We start from the raw sequence: 21,440 nt of genomic DNA, 5'->3' as shown, positions 1-21,440 counted from the left end.
GTTCAGACTAAACGATTTCAAATGTCAATTCCATAGCGTATACGTCATGAAAATCTCATTCACAAATCTAGTGGTTATTATTTGACGTTTGACGTTATTTATGAAATTGACATTTGAAATCGAATAGGTTTATAAATCTAAACGTGATTTTAACATCAAATAAATCATGATAAAGATCAGAAATGTAAACTCGGCCACAAAGCCAATACTGTTGGAATATAAAAACCAAAACATTTCCATGAAAATAAGTAGCGTTTACATTGACAATTTCACCAACTACTGTAAACAATATTTTTATGTATGTTTCCAGATTTATTTATTTTTTATGAGAAACTGTGTGCTTTATAATGACCCAAAAGGAAATAATGTAAATAAATTCTTAATAATATTAAGCGTTATATGAATCTTAATAATAATAATATATTTAAACAGGCCAAACATTTTGTTTTGTCAAAAAACTTAATTTTAAATTTAAAATAAAATTTAATTTTACAAAATATAATATCTAATTTCTGAAATAAAATTTTTAATATTTTTACTAAAATTCTTTGATTTCCTTTGTAAATTCAAATACAAAACAAATATAAGTAAGTTCTTTTTTCTTTGTTTGTATGTTAGTGTATAAATTGTTTGTTTTTTTCTAATTTATAAATTTTTGAATTTTATTCCGAAAGGCAATTTTTGTTGTTGTTTTGTTGTGTTGTTTACGACGACCTAAATGTAAAATTTTGTTTTCCTAAAAATCTTGAGTTTTGTTTTTCTTTAATTTCCCATTTTGGTTGTTGCTTTGTTTTACAAACAATTTGTTTTTGTTTTGTACATTTTTTTTTAGATTTAGAACAAAAAATACATTTTAATTAAAATAAAAATTAATAATAATCAATTTTGTGTGCACACATTTCATAAGTTTTGTTTGTTTTTTTTTTTTTTTTTTGAGAAATTTTTAATTACAAGAAATTAAAAATAGTTTAATTTTTTGTTTAAACTAAATAAAACTAATCTCTAATTTATATGTAAACTTAATATTACAAAGAGATCTTAGAGTTTGTTGTTGCTGCTATATTTTTATATTTATTTATTTAGTTTTCAATATTTTTATGTTTTTTCCTTTTCTTTTTAATTAGAAATATTAAAAATACTTTATTTCATACTCATCAAAAAAAAATGAAACTACACTAAATTTATGTGTGTATGTTTTTACTATTATTTTTTATTTGTATAAAACAGAATTGTTGTAGAGAAATAATGAGAAATTTAGTTTTGCCAATTTGTTTTCGGTGAGAAAGGGAGGAAGAGAGAGTGTCTGAACGGTTTTTATTTTTGTGTCACAGGGAAATGTGTTTGCACAAAGAGCTAAGGTTATGTTTACACTGAGGCAATGAACCTTTTTTGATCTTTCTGACGTATGTTGTAATTTATATGCACTTTGGAGGAAATATTGAACATTTCGACATTAAAATTGTACAAAAAGCACGACGAATTTTTTATGAAGTTATGTTATGTCGTATGAAATAAGAGTCCGATTGTCTTCAAATGACACAAACCACAATATTTTTATTAACCCAAGGTCTGGTGAGAAGATGGAATATATCGGTCAAATCCTTCCAGTGCCTCCCCACAAAGCGTCAAAATTTCGAACATTCATGAAGTTCATAAAACGCGAAATTAACATCCGATTAGATTCAGTCTTGGTACATCTCAATATTTCCATCAACACAAGATCTGTTATAAATATGGTAGAGATCGGACCATTCCTTCTGGTACCTCCCCTACAAAGGGTCAAAGCTTTCAATAACCAAAATGACTTTAAAATCCGAAATAAGCATCCGGTTCTCTTCATATTTCACACATCCCAATATTTTTGTTAACAACAGATCTGGTGTGAAGATGAGATATATCGGTCCACTCATTCGGGTACCTCCCCCACAGAGGGTCAAAATTTTGAATAATTATAACGTTTACAAAATTTGAACTAAGAGCACGATTATCTTCGAATTTTGTATATTTCAATATTTCCACTAACACAGGGTTTGGTATGAAGAAGGGATTGACCGGACCAGTCCTTCTAGTACCACCCCCACAAAGGGTCAAAATTTGTAGTAACCATTAAGCACATAAAACGCGAAATGAGCATCCATTTACTTTTAAACTCGGCACATTCCAATATTTCTAGCAACACAAGATGTGTTGTGAAGATCGACAATATCGGACTACTCCTTCGGGTACCTCCCCCACAACGGGTCAACATTTTAAATAATTATAACTATCATAAAATGCAAACATTTCGAAATATTATTGAATATCTCATATAAAGTGAAGCAAGTAGTCGATATAAAATCCAAATGTGATACGTTTTAATATTTTTATCAGACTTATGTCAGATACGAAATGGAAAATATTTACCAACTCCTTCGGAAAGGGTCAGCAATTTGAAAAATCACAAGTCAAAATATAGTTAAATAACCGAAAATTAGCTGAGGGTATGCAGCTGTCGGCAAGGGTCAGCAATTTTAACAATCGCAACACAAGTAAAAATATATTAAATAACCGAACATTGACTGAGGGTATGAAGCTGTCGGCAATACCGAGTTCCAAATCTCAAATTTGGAAGGAGGATCACTTTTGTCGTGTAAGAAAAATTTCAAAGTGTCCCACTGTTGGTTAAGTGGGAAGGGAGATGTAAAAGACCAGCTTGACTTGTGCCAAAAAACATTTCAAATCAAAAAAGGGAAGTCTCTGAACATTTCAAATTTCAATTCTTAGTTTACAATATTTTAATCCAAAACTTCATGGTACTTCATAAGGCTTTAAGTCAGGGACAGTCAAGAGTAGGCACGCATACCTTCACTGAGTGTAATTTTCTGCAATCTCTTAATGATGGTCATTTAAAAACAATATGCTTTTCTAGAAATAAAAGACTCTGCGGCTCTCTTCTTTAAAATGCCTTTTAAATTTTGTAGCTGTACTCTAAAGTTTTGCTGAAATTCCCGCATTTAAATCCCTCTGTTTTTCTCTTCTCAAAATCAAAACATAACATTTCTCACTTACTCCCTCTCTTTCTCCCGTTGTTTTATTTATCGGTTAATCGATAATTTTTCTTTCCAATAAAAAAATAATACTGAGAACTTTCTCCTTAGCAATTTCTCTCATCTCATCTCAGAAGAGAGGAAAAAACATAATACTCTTAACATTTTTGATTTTTGGATGCTTGTGTGTGTGTGTTAGCCACTATGTATATATGTATGTATTCTATGTTTATATGCATGTGTTGAGTGTTGGTATATAAATTATATCGGATATATTCTTATTCGCTACTTGTAGTTATGGGTTCGAGTTTAATGCCCGTGGAACTTATGTTACTGCTACTGGCGGAAGTTACAACAGTTGCCGCTGCCGTCGTTGTGGCCATGGAGGTGGAGGAGTGTGATGGCGATATGCCCGCACTTGAGGCGATGGACGAGGATTGATGTTGTTGACCTGCTGCATCCATGGCCATCATGGAAGAAGATGATGTGGCTGGTAAACTATACGAACTGGACCCGGTTATGGTGGCTGTTGTGACGGTGGCCGTGGTAGTACAGGTGGAGGATGACGTCGATGAAGCGGCTGCAACGGCCGCCGCTGCTGCTGCCGCACCCACAATATCGGCTATATCATCGGAAAATAGACGAGAGGGTGAAAAAGCTCGAGAAGGTTTAAAGGCCATTTCAAGGCCAAGTTCGGTCAGTGGTGAGACACTGGGTGGGCTGGTGCGCCTTAACGGCGATACTGTGGACGATGATGATTTTGTGGAAGAGGCTGTCGTTGTGGCCGTGGTGTGATGGGTGTGAGTGGGTGTGCCACCACCACCGCCCATACCCCCTGTCATACTCCCCGGATGACTTAGGGATAAATGATGCTGGCCATAGGCGCCCAATTGCGAATGCTGGTGTTGATGCGGATGTTGGTGTCCATGTGAATGTTGATGTTTGTGTTGCTGTTGCTGATGCATTGCATGTTGTTGTTGCAAATGTAGCTGATGCAACTGATGTTGCTGTTGTTGACTTAGCAAAGCGTTGGGATCACACCTCGAGGCTGGGGAGCCGGCCATGTGCAAAGCTGCAGCCACACTATGTGGCAGCTGAGTCATGACCGGCATTCCTGGTCCACAAGGTGAGGGGGCATGGCGGGGACCCATCATTGAGCCGACAGCCCCTGAACTAGAGGCCGAACTGAGGGCTGGTGAAATACTGGTTTTGGGTAAAATCATGCCCCCTGGACCTGAGGGTACCGGCAGAGCCCCACTGCCAGCTAAATGTGGAGGGAGATTAAAGAGACCCGCCTGGCCGCCAGGACCTTCAGGACCATGTTGTTGCTGCTGCTGTTGTTGTTGTTGGGCAGCTGCCATTTGCATTTGCTGGCGCAAGTTGTGGGCCACTGCAGCCACCGCTGCTGCTGTGGCCTCCTGGGCCATTTGATCGCCCGTGGGTGTTGGTGTCGGTATTCCATTGGGACATTGGGCACTCACCCCCGGATAGCTGACACTCGGTTCTTGCTGAAATGGGAAAATAGGCTAGAAAAATACCAAAGAAAAAAAGAAGACAACGTCTTCATTAGAGCTTTCTATTTTCTGGTACGGACCCCTGGAATAAAATGCTCAGCGTGGCAACTTACCGAATGGCGGCCATACGGCAGATGCGGTACCAAACCTTCATCCTTGATATCTTTACCCTCACGAAAGACCACCGTCTTAATGACACCCTTGATATGTTCATCCGGCCATATGCCCAAGAGGATACGTTGTGGTCTGCCACGTCCCTTGGGTCGTAGATCGGGGCCGCCATCAATGGAAGGCCCTAACATGTTGTGTACCCGATTGGCGTAGAGCACAAATGTGGGGTAGGGTATATCATATTTTCGGGCAGCCTGTGAAAGCGAGAGACCCTCTTTCAAAACACTGAAAATCGCCTCGGCCATTGTCTCGGGACGCCAGGACTTTAGGGGACCTCGTTCACGAAAACGCAAGTGATGCATTAAATTTTGATTGGTGCTCCAACATTTCTGCCACATCGACTGCAGTTGGTATTGATAGCTATCTGCTGGTGGGTGGGAATGAGAGTGTTAGGGAGAGAGAGACTTAAATAGCAGAGCAGAGAGTTGTGAGGGGATGAGACGGCAATACAAACCTGCTATCGATGAGCTGGATCCACCCATCCAGGCATGGGAGTTTTCCAACATTTTTGCCTGAAAAGAGAGAGGGAGAGAGAAGAAATTTAGTTAATTTCTCTTAGGGCCATGGGACGTATGAGTTACATTTGTAAAACATTTTATTGATCATACGCACAATGGGGTAGATTTTCGGCTGTTTTTAAAAAATAAATGAAATGTTTTAAAGGAAAAATAATTGTGAATTAACAATGTGCAAAAAATAAATAAATAAATAATTAAATAAAAAATTGAAAAAATAAATTAAAATTGGAAAAATAATAATTTTAGAAAAAAATCCAGCAGATTATGAAAGTAGAGCTGAAAACGAAGACAAGTGTAAAGGCGTTTTTTAAGTTTACATCGCAAAGTAACCTAAATAGAGCAGAGAAGTAAATTCCTCTCTCATCCACATTTTTGGAAATTTTCGACATAAGATCGCTTGGAATCCTTTGACTTTAGGTATGTAGTGTATTTGGCAATATTGCAGATAAAAGCACAAAGATAATTTAATCAACAATTCAACCTGTCAACAAATGGGTCTTTTCGAACCTTTTTTGCAAATATGATTAAAAACTACCTTAAAACGGGATCATAGCAAGTCAAAATATTCTACAAAATTATTTGTCATAAAATTCTACTATAGGTCCTAGAAGTCATCAAAAGTTGAAATCTTACCTAAACTCCAGGAATTCATATTTATTAAAAAATACATTTTTAAGTTAAAACCGTACTTTGTGTGAGTTTATGCAAAAATCTCCAACAAAGCATCATTTTCGAAGGATGTCGTTAAAGACAAAAATATTCTTCATTAAATTTCACTATAAGTCACCAAAGAAAAGAAATCTCTAATTCCACTGGATATAAAAAAATAATTTCATTAATTTTCCCCAAAAAGGAAACGAAAATATTTTTTAATTTTTTGATACATTTTTTCTCCGACCTTTTTCGAACTTATGCCTGAAAATAACATAAAATTTCATTTTAGCCGGAAAGTGTCAAGGGAAGAATTATTCTGCACAACATTTCACTATGAATCTCCAAATAGACCATATATCTGGGAGCAATCATTTTCAAGAAAAATACATCCGAAATGTATACACTGCAAGTGAAAATTATATGTTTGCTTTTTTGACTCTTAATATAAAACGATTTCAGATTGAGTCGAAATCACCATTTATACTTCATTTTTTGGGGAAAGTACCAAAGAAAGATTAAATCTAGATCGAATTTCATTGTGAGTTTGTAATCGAAAGAAGTTTGTATATTCAATATGAACCATGAAAACATATAATATAATTCCCTAAATATTTCCTTTTTTTTCTGATCAAATTTTTATCGTAATTTTTTTTTGAGTTAAGGCGTGAAAGACGCATAAAATTTCATTTTAGCCGGAAAGTGTAAAGGGAAGAATTATTCTACACAACATTTCCCTATGAATCTCCCAATAGACCATATATCTGGGAGCAATCATTTTCGAGAAAAATACATACGAAATGTAAACACTGCAAGTGAAAATTATATGTTTGCTCTTTTGACTCTTAATATAAAACGATTTCAGATTGAATCGGAATCACCATTTAAACCTCAATTTTTTCAAAATATTCAAATTGTTATTGAGGTCTCTGTTGGTATCTGGAATTGAGATATGGAGATGATTTAAAAATGTGTACTATAATTGTACTAAATTTTGTATTGGGTGAATGGATTGAGCTTCAATCCTGAAAATGTATAAAGATGTCACTGTTGGTATCTGAGGTTGAGATTTGGAGGTGGTTTGAAAATGCGTCCGATATTTGTACGAAAAGTACTAAATGGTACTAAATTTGATATTGGGGGAAGAAATAGAGCTGGAATCCTCAAATTTGATACTGACGTCTCTGTTGATATCTGGAATTAAGATATGGTGGTTTTGGAAATTTGTACTATAATTGTCCGAAATGTACTAAATGGTACTAAATTTGGTATTGGGTGAAGGAACAGTGATGAAATCCTAAAATTTGATATGGATGTCACTGTTGGTATCCGAGGTTGAGATCTGAGAGATTTGGAAATGCGTCCGATATTTGTACAAAAAGTACCAATTGGTACTAAATTTTGTATTGGGTGAAGGCATAGAACTGAAATCACGAAACTTGATATTGAGGTATCCGTTGGTTTTTGGTGTTGAGATCTGTTGATGGTTTTACCGATGAGTACTATAATTGTCCGAAAAGTACTAAATGGTACTAAATTTGGTATGGGGTGAAGGAATAGAGCTAGAATCCTCAAATTTGATACTGACATCTCTGTTGGTATCTGGAATTAAGATATGGTGGTTTTGGAAATTTGTACTATAATTGTCCGAAAAGTACTAAATGGTACTAAATTTGGTATTGGGTGAAGGAACAGAGATTAAATCCTAAAGTTTGATATGGATGTCACTGTTGATATCCGAGGTTGAGATCTGAGAGATTTGGAAATGCGTCCGATATTTGTACAAAATGTACCAAATAGTACTAAATATGGTATTGAAATCCTCAAATTAGATATTTAGGTCTCTGTAGGTATCTGAAATTGAGATATGAAGGTGGTGAACTATAATTGTACGAAAATTACTAAATTGGTCTAAAATCCTGAAATTTGATAGTGATGTCGCTTTTGGTCTTTGTTGTTAAGATAGACATTTTCGCTGTCGGTATTTTTTTACGTTTTAGTCCTTTAAAATTTCGTAACATGTCCTTAAAGGACAAGGACATTAATAGGTCTGATATCCTCAAATTTGATATTTAGGTCTCTGTGGGTATCTGCAATTGAGATATGGAGATGGTGTACTTTAATTGTACGAAAAGTACTAAATTTGGTATTGGTTGAAGAAATAGATCTCATATCCTGAAATTTGATAGTGATGTCGCTGTTGGCGTTTGTGGTTAAGATACATACTTTCCTTGAAAGCTGATCTTTTTTTACCTTTTAGTCCTTTAAAATTCCATAAGATATCCTTAAATATTAATATCCTCAACTGCTAATTTTAATCAGCTTCAATAAATTTCGGCGACTTTTCCCCAGCATTAGACTTGAATGTCGCTTTGTCGCAGTGAAATTCATTTGTGATTACCTGTCACATGATTTGTTTAATAATGGCAGGCCATGGCATTTCTTGTTCTTCCGCCTCCTCACGCTAGTCGTTTAGATGATTATCGGGATGTCAGCTGCATGCGATGATGTGGGTGAGAGTGTGGGTCGTAAAAATATATATGGGGAGTTGTTGCACAGTGTTTCGGATCAAAAAATAGCTTCAGAAATTTACTTAGGCTAGAAGACTTCCTCCTCCACTAAAGTAATTTCAATTGGGCGCCATTTGAAAAAAAAAACATATTTTAGTTTTTATTTCTAAAACTTTCCCAATTTTCCTTCCATTTACACTTGTATCCACGCAAATAATTTAATTTTCTCAAAATTCCTCTCTTGACCCACCAATACCCATTGTTGCCTCACAATGGCGCAACAAAGCACCAAAATCTTCGCCAAACTATGCTGCGTCTTTGTGCATTCGTAAATATGCAGGTGAAGTTGGTTGGTTGGCTGGATGTTTGTGGATGGACGAAAATGTGTGTGTGTGTGTGTGAGTGTCAAACGAATGTCATATCTGTTAATGCGTATGTAAGCGTTGGTATGCTTTCAAGCTACACACACACACACACACACACACACACACACACAACAAACAACAAGTTTTTGGTAAATTCCAAACGACGATGACGACGAAAAAATCGCCCGGCTAAGAGACAACCAACCCAATGGCCCACAAGCATTAGCGTTATTAGACCGGGTGATTTGCCGCCAACTGTAATGAGCTGCACTAAAACGTGGCAAGGGAGAGACAAAGAGAGTTATGGGCTGGATGATGATGATGACTATGAACGCTCAAACACTTCTGCACTCAAACACAACGACACCCCCCTCCTCCAAACATGAATTTTGTAGGCAATTGCAGGACCTTTGGTCCACAACAAACAACGAATTTCTCATGGTTGTTGTTAGTCTAAATAATACATGCCATTGTCGGAAATGTGATGGAGAGTGGTATGGAAGAGGGAGAGAGAGAAGGAGTGAGAGTGTGGTGGAGCAGAGATGCCAATTGCATTATAGGAAACCGATGTCCAAAAAATCCACGATTATTGATAGACCGCAAAAAATATTTTTTTAAAAAATCCACGATTTTTTATAGACCGCACAAAATATTTTAAAAAAATGCACAAAAAATATTTTTTTAAAAAATCCACGATTTTTTATAGACCGCACAAAATATTTTAAAAAAATGCACAAAAAATATTTTTAAAAAATCCACAATTTTTTATAGACCGCAAAAAATATTTTAAAAAAATGCACAAAAAATATTTTTAAAAAATCCACGATTTTTTGATAGACCCAAAAAATATTTTTAAAAAATCCACGATTTTTTGATAGACCCAAAAAATATTTTTAAAAAATCCACGATTTTTTGATAGACCCAAAAAATATTTTTAAAAAATCCACGATTTTTTGATAGACCCAAAAAATATTTTTAAAAAATCCACGATTTTTTGATAGACCCAAAAAATATTTTTAAAAAATCCACAATTATTGATAGACCCCAAAAAAAATATTTTTAAAAAATCCACGATTATTGATAGACCCACGAAAATATTTTTATGAAATTCACGATTTTTCATAGACCCAAAAAATATTTTTAAAAAATCTCCGATTATAGACAGACCCAAAAAACACTTTTTTTAAATCCACAATCACTGAAAAGCCTCAAAAATATTTTTAAAAAATCCACGACAGCAAAAAATATTTTTAAAAAAATTCACGATTTTTGATAGACCCACTGAAATATTTTTAAAAAATCCACGATTTTTGATAGACCCATCGAAATATTTTTAAAAAAAATCCACGATTAATGATAGACCCACGGAGATATTTTTAAAAAATCCACGACCCAGTGAAATATTTTTAAAAAATCCACGATTATTGATAGACCCACGGAAATATTTTTAAAAAATATTTTTTTTTAAATCCACAATTATTGATATACCCAAAAACATATTTTTTAAAAAATCCACAATTATTGATAGACCCAAAAAATATTTTTAAAAAATCCACGATTATTGATAGACCCACGGAAATATTTTTAAAAAATATTTTTTTTTTAAATCCACAATTATTGATATACCCAAAAACATATTTTTTAAAAAATCCACAATTATTGATAGACCCAAAAAATATTTTTAAAAAATCCACGATTATTGATAGACCCACGGAAATATTTTTAAAAAATATTTTTTTTAAATCCACAATTATTGATATACCAAAAAACATATTTTTTAAAAAATCCACAATTATTGATAGACCCAAAAAATATTTTTAAAAAAACCCACGATTATTGATAGACCCACGGAAATATTTTTAAAAAATATTTTTTTTAAATCCACAATTATTGATGTACACAAAAACATATTTTTTAAAAAATCAACGATTATTAACAGACCCCAAAAAAATATTTTTAAAAAATCCACGATTATTAATAGACCCCAAAAAAATATTTTTAAAAAATCCACAATTAGTGATAGACCCACGAAAATATTTTTAAAAAATCCACAATTATTAAAAGACCCCACAAAAATATTTTTAAAAAATCCACGATTATTGGTAGACCCCAAAAAATATTTTCAAAAAATAAACGATTTTTGATAGACCAAAAAAATATTTTTTTAAAAAATCCACGATTATTGATAGACCCCAAAAAATATTTTTTTAAAAAATCCACGACTATTGATAGACCCCAAAAAATATTTTTAAAAAAACCACGATTATTGATAGACCCCAAATCAATATCTTTAAAAAATCCACGATTATTGATAGAGCCCAACAAATATTTAAAACAATCCACGATTATTGATAGAGCCCAAAAATATTTTTAAAAAATCCACAATTAGTGTTAGACCCTAAAAAATATTTTTAAAAAATCCACGATTATTGATAGACCCAAAAACTCGAATTTGAAATCTTTAAATAAAGCCCTTTGGTCTCCTAAGACCAATTTGGAATCTCTGTAATGTGAGCTTTGTTTGCTGGCAAAAGCACCTCAGAAATGCCTCTCTCACACACACGCGTATATATGAATGTGTGCGTGTGTGACACTTGTTTGTGACATTTAGTTTTGGAGATGTGAGGCGGTGATTTTATTCAAGTATTGGGGTGTGACAGTGCATATTTGACGACTTTGGCTCACGGACACCCACACATACTGACACTCCCTCCCACCCAGTTGCAGGTGGCCGTTGATATGGTCGCATTTTTGTAGCTATTCAGATATGCAGAGTTGGATCATTTAACTGGTTGTATGGCAGCGTTTTTCGCTTGTTGGCTGGCTGGCCAGCTGGTTCTTCATCATCATCCATCGTCCGTCTGCCCGTTCATGTGTCGTGTGCATAATTTCGATAATTAGTGAAATACTTTTCTCTAATGGCCACAAAAGAGAAACATTCGTACTGTCAAATATGCATTTAAATGTAAAAGTGTACCGGCCATCCGACCGAGCAGCTATGCACATACACACGCACAGACATGCATCTAATTCCATAAAGGGCCACTCAACTTCGTCGTTGCACTGCCGCACAAAGTTCAACTGAACTTTTCTATGTAACTATTTGATTTATACCTTTATGTATATCAATGGAGAAACTCTATTAGTATATAACTTATATCAACTTAGAACACACGCACATACACACACAAATATCGCACATACATACACATGCCTTCTTGCCTTCTATGTACCCAGCCAAGCACAAGAATTCACCAAAGCAACCGAACAGCGGCGGTGCCCATTGCATTCATATTTCAAATGTTATAATCTGTAGAAAATTTAATTATATTTCATTATATCCCGTATGATTTTCGGCGATGTTGATTGAGTTTGAGTGTGTGTGTGTAGCACACACACACATACAAATGAATGTACATATATATAAAATCTTAGTTATGTACTAATACTTGCAATGTGGTCTTCAATAAAATCCACCAAAAGAATTTAATTGTGGGTGGGTAGAGGTTGAGACCGTGGCCAAACCCGCCACTCCCCAGGCACCTTTAGTGTTTGGCGTCTCAAGAAATGTTTATCATTTTCCATCATTTTCTTTAGAGGAAATTAAGTGATTAGAATTTAGATATAGACTTGATGGTGTTGCAAGCCAAGATATGTAATTTTGCTTTTGTAGCGAACATTTTGGGGAATTATATAATTTTCGGTTGGTGGCCTAGCAAATATTCTGCAAAATTTACAATTGAGTTATTAGGGGCTTGCATGTTGAGGGATCATAAAAATCAGGCCAAAACTAAATTTCATAAGAATATTCCAATAAAAAATTCAAAATTTTTGATAGAACTAAAAAAATAAGTTTTTTAAAAATGGAGGATTAACGATAGACGTACGAAATTGATTAAAAAAAAAAATAATATATATATATATTATTAAAAAAATACGAAAAAAATTATTTTTAAAAAATCGATGATTTTTGAGAGGCCCATAAAGAATTTTCAAAAAAAATAAATAAATAAAAAAACTATTGTTGATCCACCCAAAAATATATATTTAAAAAAATCGAAGATTGGCGACAGATCAAAAAAAATATTTTCAAAAAATCGACAATTATTGACAGACCAAAAAAATATTTTTTTTAAAAAATCCACGATTATCGATGGACAAAATTTTTTTTTTTTAAATCCACGATTATCGATGGACCAAATTTTTTTTTTTTTAAATCCACGATTATTGACGGACCAAAAAAATATTTCTAAAAAATCCACGATTATCGATAGACCAAAAAAATATATTTTTTTAAAAATCCACGATTATCGATAGACCCAAAAAATATTTTTAAAAAATCCACAATTATTGATACCCCCAAAAAAATATTTTTAAAAAATCCACGTTTATTGGTCTATTGGCCTTGGAAAAAATTCTTTAAGAAATCCATGTCTAAAGCCCTGGTTTATGGTTTATGGCCCTGCTTATTCTTGAAAAAAACTATTTAAAATCAAAGTTTATTGGTCTGTTGGTCTTTGGAAAAAATTCTTTGAAATATCCACGTTTATTGGTCTGTTGGTCTTTGGAAAAAATCCACGATTTTGACACTTGGAGAAAAATCTTTAAAAAATCACGATTATGGTCCTGTTGATCCTAGAAAAAAAATATATATATTTAAAAAAACAAGTTTATGGCCCTTTAAAAAATTTCTTTAAAAATTCCAAATTTATGGCCCTTTTGGTTCTTGGACAAAATTCTTTTAAAAATCCACGTTTATGCCCCTGTTGATCCTTAAAAATATTATAGAAATTAAAGTACATGGCCCTTTTGTTCTTTGAAAAAAAAAGATTTAAAAATCCAAGTTTATGGCACTGTTAATCATTGGAAAAAATCTTTAAGAAATCCACGTGTATTGCCCTGCTTTTCCTTGGAAAAAAATTAAAAAAAAATCCGAAGTTATTTGGTCTTTTGATCCTTGGAAAAAAATTTTAAAAAATCCACGTATATTGGTCTGTCGATCCTTGGAAAAAGTTTCTTAAAATCCTTGAAAAAAAAAATTATTTAAAAAATTCAAGTTCATGGTCCTGTTAATCCAGAGAAAAATTCTTTAAAAAATATACGTTTGTTAGTATGAGGGTCCTTGAAAAAAATATTTAAAAAATACACGTTTATTGGTCCTTGGAAAAAATTCTTTAAAAAATCCACATTTATTGGTCCTGGGAAAAAATTCTTTAAAACATCCACGTTTATTGGTCCTTGGATTTTTTTTTTAAAAATCCACGTTTATTGATCCTGAAAAAATTAAAAAATCCACGTTTATTGGTCCTTGGAAAAAATTCTTTAAAAAATCCAAGTTTATTGGTCTATTGGTCCTTGAAAAAAAATCTTTAAAAAATCCACGTCTAAGGTCCAGCTCATCATTGAAAAAATCTTTAAAAATCCCTTAAAAAATCTACGTTTATGGCCATTTTAATCCTTGAAAAAAACTTAAAAAAATTTATGTCTATGGCCCAGTTGATCCTTGAAAAAGTCCTTTAAAATCCAAGTTCAAGGCCCTATTGGTCCTTGAAAAAAAAATTCTTTAAAAAATCCATGTTTATTACTCTATTGGTCTTTGGAAAAAATTCTTTAAAAAATCCACTTTTATTGATCTATTGGTCCTTGGAAATATTCTTTAAAAAACCTAAGTTTACAGTCCATTGGTCCTTCGAAAAAAAAAAAATAAAAATCCACATATGAGACTCTTTCTGTCCTTAAAAAATCTTTGAAAATCCACGCTTATGGCTCCATTGGTCCTTCAAAAATATATAAAAAAATACAAATTTTTGATAGTTTATTAAATATAGTTCGAAATAATCCATGATCTCCCACATGGCGGAGATTACAAAATACCCTCTCCCGACCCGATAGTGTTTGAATTGTTTTTTTTATTTTCCAATTTTTTCACACACGTTTCCACTAATTAATATCCAATAAAATGTTTTTCTACAAACAATAGAAATTGCCAAGAATATTGAAAAAAAAAAAAAAAAACAATTCCAAATCAAAATGCTTTCGAATTAATAAAACATGACTTTTCAACAGCTTGCTTCCCTCTTTGAGAAAATAAAGTTTTGAGATTTCAAACGGAAATCCTTTGTCAAATCTCTTAATTATGCAGAAAATAACTCTTTGTACATGTGTAAGAGTGTGTGTGTGTCGGTGAGCGGGTGGCTGAATGTTGTGATAGCTCACCATTTTTTTCTCTCAAGTGTCTAGATATAGCACATTTTAAATATCAGTGTGTAAATTTGTGTGTGTGTTTGTGTCGGTACAAATATTTACATGTGTGCTTGATTGTATAAAAATTAAATGGTTTATTTTGTTGCGAGGGTGGGGAGGAAGTTGAAATTGAGGTGAAAAAAATCTAACTATGTTTTGGAAGAACTAGACATTAGATGCGGTTACATTAGGCGGGAGTGAAGAATTTTTCAAAGACCTAAACATGAATTTTTTAAGAATTTTCAACAAGGACCCATAGACCAATAAACGTGGATTTTTTAAAAAAAAATTTCCAAGGACCAATGGACCAATAAACGTGGATTTTGTAAAGAATTTTTCCAAGGACCAATAGACCAATAAACGTGGATTTTTTTAAAAAAAAAATTTCCAAGGACCAATAGATCAATAAACGTGGATTTTTTAAAAAAAAATTTTCCAAGGACCAATGGACCAATAAACGTGGATTTTGTAAAGAATTTTTCCAAGGACCAATAGACCAATAAACGTGGATTTTTTAAAAGAAATTTTTCCAAGGACCAATGGACCAATAAACGTGGATATTGTAAAAAATTTTCCAAGGACCAATGGACCAATAAACGTGGATATTGTAAAAAATTTTGTTTCAGCCACTTTTAAAAATTGCCTCGACCCATCTCATTAACCAGAAACCTCCTTAAACTCTTGTTTCCTTTTTTTCATTTTTTTCTGTCTTTCTCCCCACATGTGTTTGTTCTCACATATTTATTCATATCCTGTTTACAATTCCTTTTGGTTGGTGGATGCTATGCATTGATGAACGTATGTTGCTGTGGGTGGGTGTGTGTGCCTCATATAATTTTTTTCCTTTTCTCGAACTTCCATCATCTCCTTTGGCGTTTTAACACTTTCCTTTCGTGAAAATTCACATCGTGAAGTGTGAATATTTGATCAAATTGTTATTTTAGATTTGAAGTTTATATCCGAAGGAAATGGTATTTACACAAACACTTGTAATGAGTGTCGGTCTGAGGGACGTGGCGGCAATGGGTGTTATCGTTGAGTGTGTGTACTCCGGTGTGTGGCTCCAATAAATTCGCCATTTTTCGCGCTAATTAATTGGAAGCATTTTACAAGTGATTTATATGTTTGTATATATCAGTGTGACAGTGTTACATATGTTAACGTCAACAATTTCCTTAGTTTTTGTTGTGAAGATTTAAAGTAAAATTAACGAGGAGGGAATGTTTTTAAATTACACTACAAGAGGATATTTAAAAATTTTAAGTCCAAATATTTTCAAAAAATTCAAAAAAATATTAAAATGTATAACCTTGTCGGTACTTGGAAAAAATTCTTAAAAAAATCCTCGTTTATTGGTCTATTGGTCCTTGTTAAAAATTCCTTAAAAATCCGCGTTTATTGGTCTATTAGTCCTTGGAAAAAAATCTTTAAAAAATCCACGTTTATTGGTCTATTGGTCCTTGTTAAAAATTCCTTAAAAATCCGCGTTTATTGGTCTATTAGTCCTTGGAAAAAAATCTTTAAAAAATCCACGTTTATTGGTCTATTGGTCCTTGTTAAAAATTCCTTAAAAATCCGCGTTTATTGGTCTATTAGTCCTTGGAAAAAAATCTTTAAAAAATCCACGTTTATTGTTCTACAGGTCCTTGGAAAAAAATCTTTAAAAAATCCACGTTTATTGTTCTACAGGTCCTTGGAAAAAAATCTTTAAAAAAGTCCACGTTTATTGTTCTAAAGGTCCTTGAAAAAATTCTTTAAAAAATCCACGTTTATTGGTCTATTGTTCCTTGGAAAAAATTCTTTAAAAAATCCACGTTTTTTGGTCTATTGGTTCTTGGAAAAATTCTTTAAAAAATCCACGTTTATTGGTCTATTGGTCCTTGAAAAAAATTCTTTAAAAAATCCACGTTTATTGTTCTAAAGGTCCTTGAAAAAAATTCTTTAAAAAATCCACGTTTATTGTTCTAAAGGTCCTTGGAAAAAATTATTTAAAAAATCCACGTTTATTGATCTATTGGTCCTTGGAAAAAATTCTTTAAAAAATCCACGTTTATTGATCTATTGGTCCTTGAAAAAAATTCTTTAAAAAATCCACGTTTATTGGTCTATTGGTCCTTGTTAAAAATTCTTTAAAAAATCCTCGCTTATGGCCATTTTGGCCCTTGTTAAATATTCTTTAAAAATTCACTTTTATTGGTCCTTGGAAAAAAATTCTTTAAAAAATCCACGTTTATTGGTCTATTGGTCCTTGGAAAAAATTCTTTAAAAATCCACTTTTATTGACCTGTTGGTCCTTGGAAAAAATTCTTTAAAAAATTCTTTAAAAAATTCTTTAAAAAATCCACGTTTATTGGTCTATTGGTCCTTGTTAAAAATTCTTTAAAAAATCCACGTTTATTGGTCTATTGGTCCTTGTTAAAAATTCTTTAAAAAATCCACGTTTATTGGTCCATTGGTCCTTGTTAAAAATTCTTTAAAAAATCCACGATTATTGGTCTATTGGTCCTTGTTAAAAATTCTTTAAAAAATCCACGTTTATTGGTCTATTGGTCCTTGTTAAAAATTCTTTAAAAAATCCACGTTTATTGGTCTATTGGTCCTTGTTAAAAATTCTTTAAAAAATCCACGTTTATTGGTCTATTGGTCCTTTGTAAAAATTCTTTAAAAAATCCACGTTTATTGGTCTATTGGTCCTTGTTAAAAATTCTTTAAAAAATCCACGTTTATTGGTCTATTGGTCCTTGTTAAAAATTCGTTTAAAAATCCACGTTTATTGGTCTATTGGTCCTTGTTAAAAATTCTTTAAAAAATCCACGTTTATTGGTCTATTGGTCCTTGTTAAAAATTCTTTAAAAAATCCACGTTTATTGGTCTATTGGTCCTTTGTAAAAATTCTTTAAAAAATCCACGTTTATTGGTCTATTGGTCCTTGTTAAAAATTCTTTAAAAAATCCACGTTTATTGGTCTATTGGTCCTTGTTAAAAATTCGTTTAAAAATCCACGTTTATTGGTCTATTGGTCCTTGTTAAAAATTCTTTAAAAAATCCACGATTATTGGTCTATTGGTCCTTGTTAAAAATTCTTTAAAAAATCCACGTTTATTGGTCTATTGGTCCTTGTTAAAAATTCTTTAAAAAATCCACGTTTATTGGTCTATTGGTCCTTGTTAAAAATTCTTTAAAAAATCCACGTTTATTGGTCTATTGGTCCTTTGTAAAAGTTCTTTAAAAAATCCACGTTTATTGGTCTATTGGTCCTTGTTAAAAATTCTTTAAAAAATCCACGTTTATTGGTCTATTGGTCCTTGTTAAAAATTCGTTTAAAAATCCACGTTTATTGGTCTATTGGTCCTTGTTAAAAATTCTTTAAAAAATCCACGTTTATTGGTCTATTGGTCCTTGTTAAAAATTCTTTAAAAAATCCACGTTTATTGGTCTATTGGTCCTTTGTAAAAATTCTTTAAAAAATCCACGTTTATTGGTCTATTGGTCCTTGTTAAAAATTCTTTAAAAAATCCACGTTTATTGGTCTATTGGTCCTTGTTAAAAATTCGTTTAAAAATCCACGTTTATTGGTCTATTGGTCCTTGTTAAAAATTCTTTAAAAAATCCACGTTTATTGGTCTATTGGTCCTTGTTAAAAATTCTTTAAAAAATCCACGTTTATTGGTCTATTGGTCCTTTGTAAAAATTCTTTAAAAAATCCACGTTTATTGGTCTATTGGTCCTTGTTAAAAATTCTTTAAAAAATCCACGTTTATTGGTCTATTGGTCCTTGTTAAAAATTCGTTTAAAAATCCACGTTTATTGGTCTATTGGTCCTTGTTAAAAATTCTTTAAAAAATCCACGTTTATTGGTCTATTGGTCCTTGTTAAAAATTCTTTAAAAAATCCACGTTTATTGGTCTATTGGTCCTTGTTAAAAATTCTTTTAAAAATCCACGTTTATTGGTCTATTGGTCCTTGTTAAAAATTCTTTAAAAAATCCACGTTTATTGGTCTATTGGTCCTTGGAAAAAATTCTTGTTTATTGATCCTTGGAAATTTTTTTTTAAAAAATTAACGTTTATTGGTCTATGGGTCCTTGGAAAAAATTCTTTAAAAAATCCACGTTTATTGGTCTATTGGTCCTTGGAAAAAATTCTTTAAAAAATCCACGTTTATGACTCCATGGGTCCCTTCTGATTCTGATTTCTTTCTAATAGGCCGTGAATGCCGACACATATACATTCGTAATTATGTGTAAGTGTGTGTGTTGAAACATGTTGACAAGTTTAATTTATATCGAAGTTTACTCGATTCTAACCCATTTCAAATTTATTTCAAATTTCTCCACTCATCGATTTGTCGAAAGGGTATTTTTGTTGTTTCCTGCTGGGAATTAATAAATACCGCCCACCAACCTCCCGCATTGCCATAGCGTAGGAAATCTATTAATCCTCAAACATTGCCGTTAAGAAGTGTACCCCCCTTCGATGTTTAAGAGCGACAGAGCTGCAGCAGTAAGTGGCAGTGGTACTTGTGTGGTCCTTTTTCACAGTTGGGTTTTTTGCTCCGTTGCCTTTACAGAAAGGACCTTTAAGGCAGCCTGCAAGGCAATTGAATTTTTTGTCGCCATCAACCCGGCTCGACATTAACATTATTGGTGGAAGCAACAACTACAACAACAACAAGAGAAACAATAAATTATATTTATACAAAAATCTGCCAACTTGAGTCACCACAATCAAGGGTACTTGAGCATCACCGCAAAGTTAAGCGAAAAATAACGAAAAATTATTACGCACACACACAGAGATACACTCACATACACACACACAGGCAGTTAGCAGCAACATAAAATGTAAGGCCCGGGTTAAAAGCTTGTTGACTAAATGATTGACTGGCTGGCTGGCTGGCTGGTTGTTTGGGTTTTTTTGTCGCTGTTGTTGTTGCTGGATAGGTTGTATGCTTGACTGACTTGCCGTGCTAGGCTAGTTGATGCGTTTTGTCAGCTATGGCTGGCTGATAGGCGTTCGGTTTTTAAAAAATGATGTTTACACTCAATTGCCGGTTTCACGCCTCAATAGATGCGTTGCGCTTCAAACGAAACGAGAAAAAGAAAAAACTCCACAATTACCGATGACACCAGGCAGAGGGGAGGGTGAGGGCTGACTGGCTGGCTGCTTGTAGACAACCGTTTAAATTTGTATTTTATGCTTCTTTGCGGATTTGTCTGTGTGGGTGCGACGAGAGTCTCATTACAGGAAGCTTTTAAAAAATGCCTAACTGTTTTATTCGTTAAAAAAGTGAAATATCTTTTTAACCACAATCTGAAACTTAGACTTACAGGTGGGCGTAACAACAAAGTCAGTGTCGATGACAGACATTTTTTAGTCAAGGAGATTAAAATGAATCCCAAAAAAACACCCATTTCCTAATTCAATAGCAAATAATGAAGAATAAAAATTGTTAAAATTTTCCAAAGGGGATATAAGGAAATTTAGAGCTGAGAATATGGAAGGAATATTAAAAATCGATGGGAATTCTATATATGAAAGATACTTTATAGTTCCGATATAAATATATATGGGCTTCTATATAACAAGAAGACTTTCTGGAGCTCTATAATCTATAAAAGTCCCTTAGAAAGTATTATGTCAGTGGATGACCTGTAGAAGGTCCCAACAAACCACAAAGTAGGATGTTTAAAGAATTTTTCGAAGGATTAACAAAGTATTTTATATTAAAGATCAACAGACCCACACAGCGTTTTTTTAATAAGGACCAACTGAAGATTTTTGTTTAGGACCAACAGAGCCGTAGGCTTGGATTTTTAAAGAACTTTTTAACAATGACCAAAGAAGCCTTCAAATGGATTTTTTTTTTTAAATTTTCTTCGAGGACCAATAGAGACATAAATGTGGATTTTTTAAGATTTTTCAAAATTCCATTTTCAAAATTCCGATAGCTTTTTTCCACGGACCTATAGAACCTTTAACGTATTTTTTTTTTAAATATTGTATTTTATAGACCAACGGAGCTATAAACGAGTATTTGTTTAAAGATTTTCTATAGATTTTTTAAGGAATTTTTTTCAAGCACCAACAGAGCCTCAAACTTGGATTTTTAAAATATTTCCATCCAAGGACCAACACATCCATATACGTAGTTTTTTAAAAGATAAACATTCATAGACCAAATGATTGTAGATTTTTTGAAAAAAATTTCTAAGCCCCAGATTAAAGATTTTTAGCAAGGACTAGATTTATTTTTCAAAGACCAATTGCGCCATAAACGAGGATTTTGAAAAAAATGTTTTCAATGACCAACGAGGTTTTTTTTTCTTTTTGGGAGGACCAATAGATCTATGAACTTGGATTTAAAAAAAAAAAACAAGGATCAATATAAACAATCAATCAGCCATAAACTAGATTTTTTTGAGGACCAACAGATCGTAGGC

At 32.8% G+C, this 21,440-nt stretch overlaps 1 protein-coding gene across 3 annotated transcripts in view; it reads right to left on the bottom strand.

The window, feature by feature from the left end:
• Positions 1 to 3,209: 3,209 nt before the first annotated feature.
• LOC101896023 (protein bric-a-brac 1) overlaps positions 3,210 to 21,440 on the bottom strand; it is a 209,002-nt gene continuing 190,771 nt past the window's right edge. The window contains exons 2-4 of one of the 3 annotated variants that reach the window (XM_059119502.1): positions 5,166 to 5,223; positions 4,654 to 5,078; positions 3,210 to 4,552 (exon numbers count right to left, since the gene is read on the bottom strand). In XM_059119502.1, the coding sequence (XP_058975485.1) occupies positions 3,305 to 4,552; positions 4,654 to 5,078; positions 5,166 to 5,223 (1,731 nt within the window). In that variant the 3' untranslated portion in view covers positions 3,210 to 3,304. The remainder of the gene's footprint in view (positions 4,553 to 4,653; positions 5,079 to 5,165; positions 5,224 to 21,440) is intronic. The other 2 variants (XM_059119504.1, XM_059119503.1) reach the window with 2 other exon arrangements.

Source organism: Musca domestica, unplaced genomic scaffold (genome assembly GCF_030504385.1).
Source record: "Musca domestica strain aabys unplaced genomic scaffold, Musca_domestica.polishedcontigs.V.1.1 15, whole genome shotgun sequence".
NCBI classification, from domain to species: Eukaryota; Metazoa; Arthropoda; class Insecta; order Diptera; family Muscidae; genus Musca; species Musca domestica.
The sequence above is the reverse complement of the archived record's forward strand: the minus strand, read 5'-3'. Positions and strand labels throughout refer to the sequence as shown.